Below are 2,500 nucleotides of genomic sequence, written 5' to 3'. Positions count from 1 at the left end.
TCAAGCTTTTCTGTACATTTTTCAAAATTCTAAATTAAAAGTTTTCTTTCCACTACTGCATTAAAGCCACCCACTTCATTCATTTTACTCTCAGCAATTCCTAATTGCACCCTCATAACTATTTTCATATTTTCTTATTCCTCAAGCTTCAATCTCCCTCAACACTCGGATCCCTCGTCCATGTATGATAAAGTTCTTATAGTATTTAAGCCAATTTTGGAAAACCTGGGTATGGATGGACATCCTGGTTTGCTGCGCCAGATGATAAACCTATCCATTTTGATCAGCAGTTTAATCTGTTCAAGTCCTTCACAGGCATTCTTTTCTGCATATCCTCCATTCTCCTTAAGTGTATTTCCCATAAACATTCTGAGGATTTGTAGTTCCAGGGTTTTTTTCCAAGGGCCTTTCATCTATTCTGGGAGAATGTAATTTGGTTCTGGGCCAGATTACTGGGCTGCACAGTGGTCATTAGTCTTTTGATGATTCTGGCAGAAAAAAAATTATGGTTTGATTCCCTAAACTGTAGGAGAAACGCAGGATCTTCCTATCTTGAGTGATCCTCCCATGGCAGGGATTGTTGGGATAGTTTGGCCGAAAACTGAAAAGTTATTTTCTTTATGAAAGTAGGATTACAATGTATTTAATTTCGTTATTAGCACCATGAAAGAAAAAATCAAGAATAATTATTCAGAATTCATTAACAAAGATCATACTAGTAAAATAGTATTATCCATTATTATATATCATCTGAGTTTTGCCAACCCAAACTCGTATCAGTTCACAATTTCGTGGTGTTAATAAGCCAATATTCACCCTTTCCAATTGTCTTACTATCAGTGAAAATAATGACATGCTATACTCAACAAGCTCTTTATGCCACAAATGCCTACCAGCTCCTAATATATACTAATATATCTATGTTTTCTGTCTCACTAGATGAGCATGCTCAACGAGTGTCTGAAGAACTCCCCAGCAATTATCTCTCCACAAAAGCACAACTGCATCTTCAGCCCCACTGACGCTGTCGTCAGGAAAGTCAGCAACATCAGCAGTAGCAGCAGCAGCAGCCAAGTCCCGAACACCCACTCATACCCTCCATTCAATGCTCCTCTTCTAGTGGTGTCTCCCACTTCTCCCGTGGGCACGCCGTCCCGTCTCCCTGTGGTCGTTCCAAGGTCAGGAAACCTGCTGTTCTTTCATTGACTGTCATAAATGTTGAAAGTATGTCGGCAACAAACGTCGACAACTTGTCTCATACAGTCTGTAAACATATTGGCAACACATATCAACAACTTGTTTCATACAGTTTGTAAGCATATTGGCAACATGTCTCATACAGTTTGTAAACATGTAGGCAACACGTCGGCAACATGTCTCATACAGTTTGTAAACATGTAGGCAACACACGTCGGCAACTTGTCTCATATAATTTGTAATCATGTCGGCAATACACGTCGGCAACTTGTCTCATATAATTTGTAATCATGTCTTCAATACACATCAACAACTTGTCTCACACAGTTTGTAAACATGTCGGTAACACAGCGACAACTATTGCATACGTATCACAGGTTGGATACAAGTTGAAAATTTCATTGGTCATCCAAGCCAGAGCTTCATAAGGTCACCCAGCATTTGCCAAAGACTCATTCTACAATTAAAGCCGTTGATATAATTTCAACCTGTTTGTGATATGTAAGCGATAAGTCTCCCACACGTATTTTACCGTAGGATATAGCTCATGATACTTGTTATTTGTTGAACGATACGTGTCTAATTCGTAGAGAAAATTTGTTTTAACTAGGATATGATTAGGCCATATGAAGGATGTAAGTCAATATTTTAATTGCTAGAATCCGAACTTATTTTTGGGTACGGTCCCTCCATCACTGACATTCATTAACCTACCTGATCATCATCATCATCATTATTATTATTGTTATTTCTCATAATTCCCTAATGGGAACTACGACAAATTTTATGATGACTGAACAATTTACTTCCACTTTACTACTCAATATTGAATCTGAAATTACATTTGCTCTTGAAAATCAATTTTTTTTTTCTTTTTTTTTCAACGAGCAAGTTCAGCATCGGGTTTAATCTCTCACTCTGAAATGCTAGCTTCTTCTTGACTTGTGTATACCTTAACCAAAGGACGTGTTTAGGAATTTAACTTCGCTTTGATATATTAGCAGAGCGATGCTGAATTAGATTCTTATCCGTGATAAAATATGACACTCACATCACGCCAGGGTTGCCAAAAAGCTCAAGACAACAGCTGTTTGTTTACTAAATCAAGAGGTGCCTGTAAATTTACCTTGGGAGTCACAAACAGTAGGGCTTAATCCCAGATGGAATACTTTACAACGTAAACTCTCCATTATATTTGCATAAAATTCATAAAGCTATTTATGGAGTATTGCTGGTAAACTGCGAAAGACGAACAGGTCATCAAAGGTCATAATAGGTCACGAGATATCCAGTAGTGTTTCCG

General features: G+C 37.8%; 1 protein-coding gene across 2 annotated transcripts in view; it reads left to right on the top strand.

Moving 5' to 3' along the window:
* LOC135217099 (uncharacterized) overlaps window positions 1–2,500 on the top strand; it is a 59,118-nt gene that overhangs the window by 28,348 nt on the left and 28,270 nt on the right. For both annotated transcript variants that reach the window (XM_064252788.1, XM_064252787.1), the window contains exon 2: window positions 940–1,178. In XM_064252788.1, coding sequence (XP_064108858.1) covers window positions 940–1,178 — 239 coding nt within the window. The remainder of the gene's footprint in view (window positions 1–939; window positions 1,179–2,500) is intronic.

The sequence above is a fragment of the Macrobrachium nipponense genome, chromosome 7, assembly GCF_015104395.2.
Source record: "Macrobrachium nipponense isolate FS-2020 chromosome 7, ASM1510439v2, whole genome shotgun sequence".
NCBI classification, from domain to species: domain Eukaryota; kingdom Metazoa; phylum Arthropoda; class Malacostraca; order Decapoda; family Palaemonidae; genus Macrobrachium; species Macrobrachium nipponense.
Note: the sequence above shows the minus strand (reverse complement) of the source record. Positions and strands in the feature narration are given on the sequence as shown.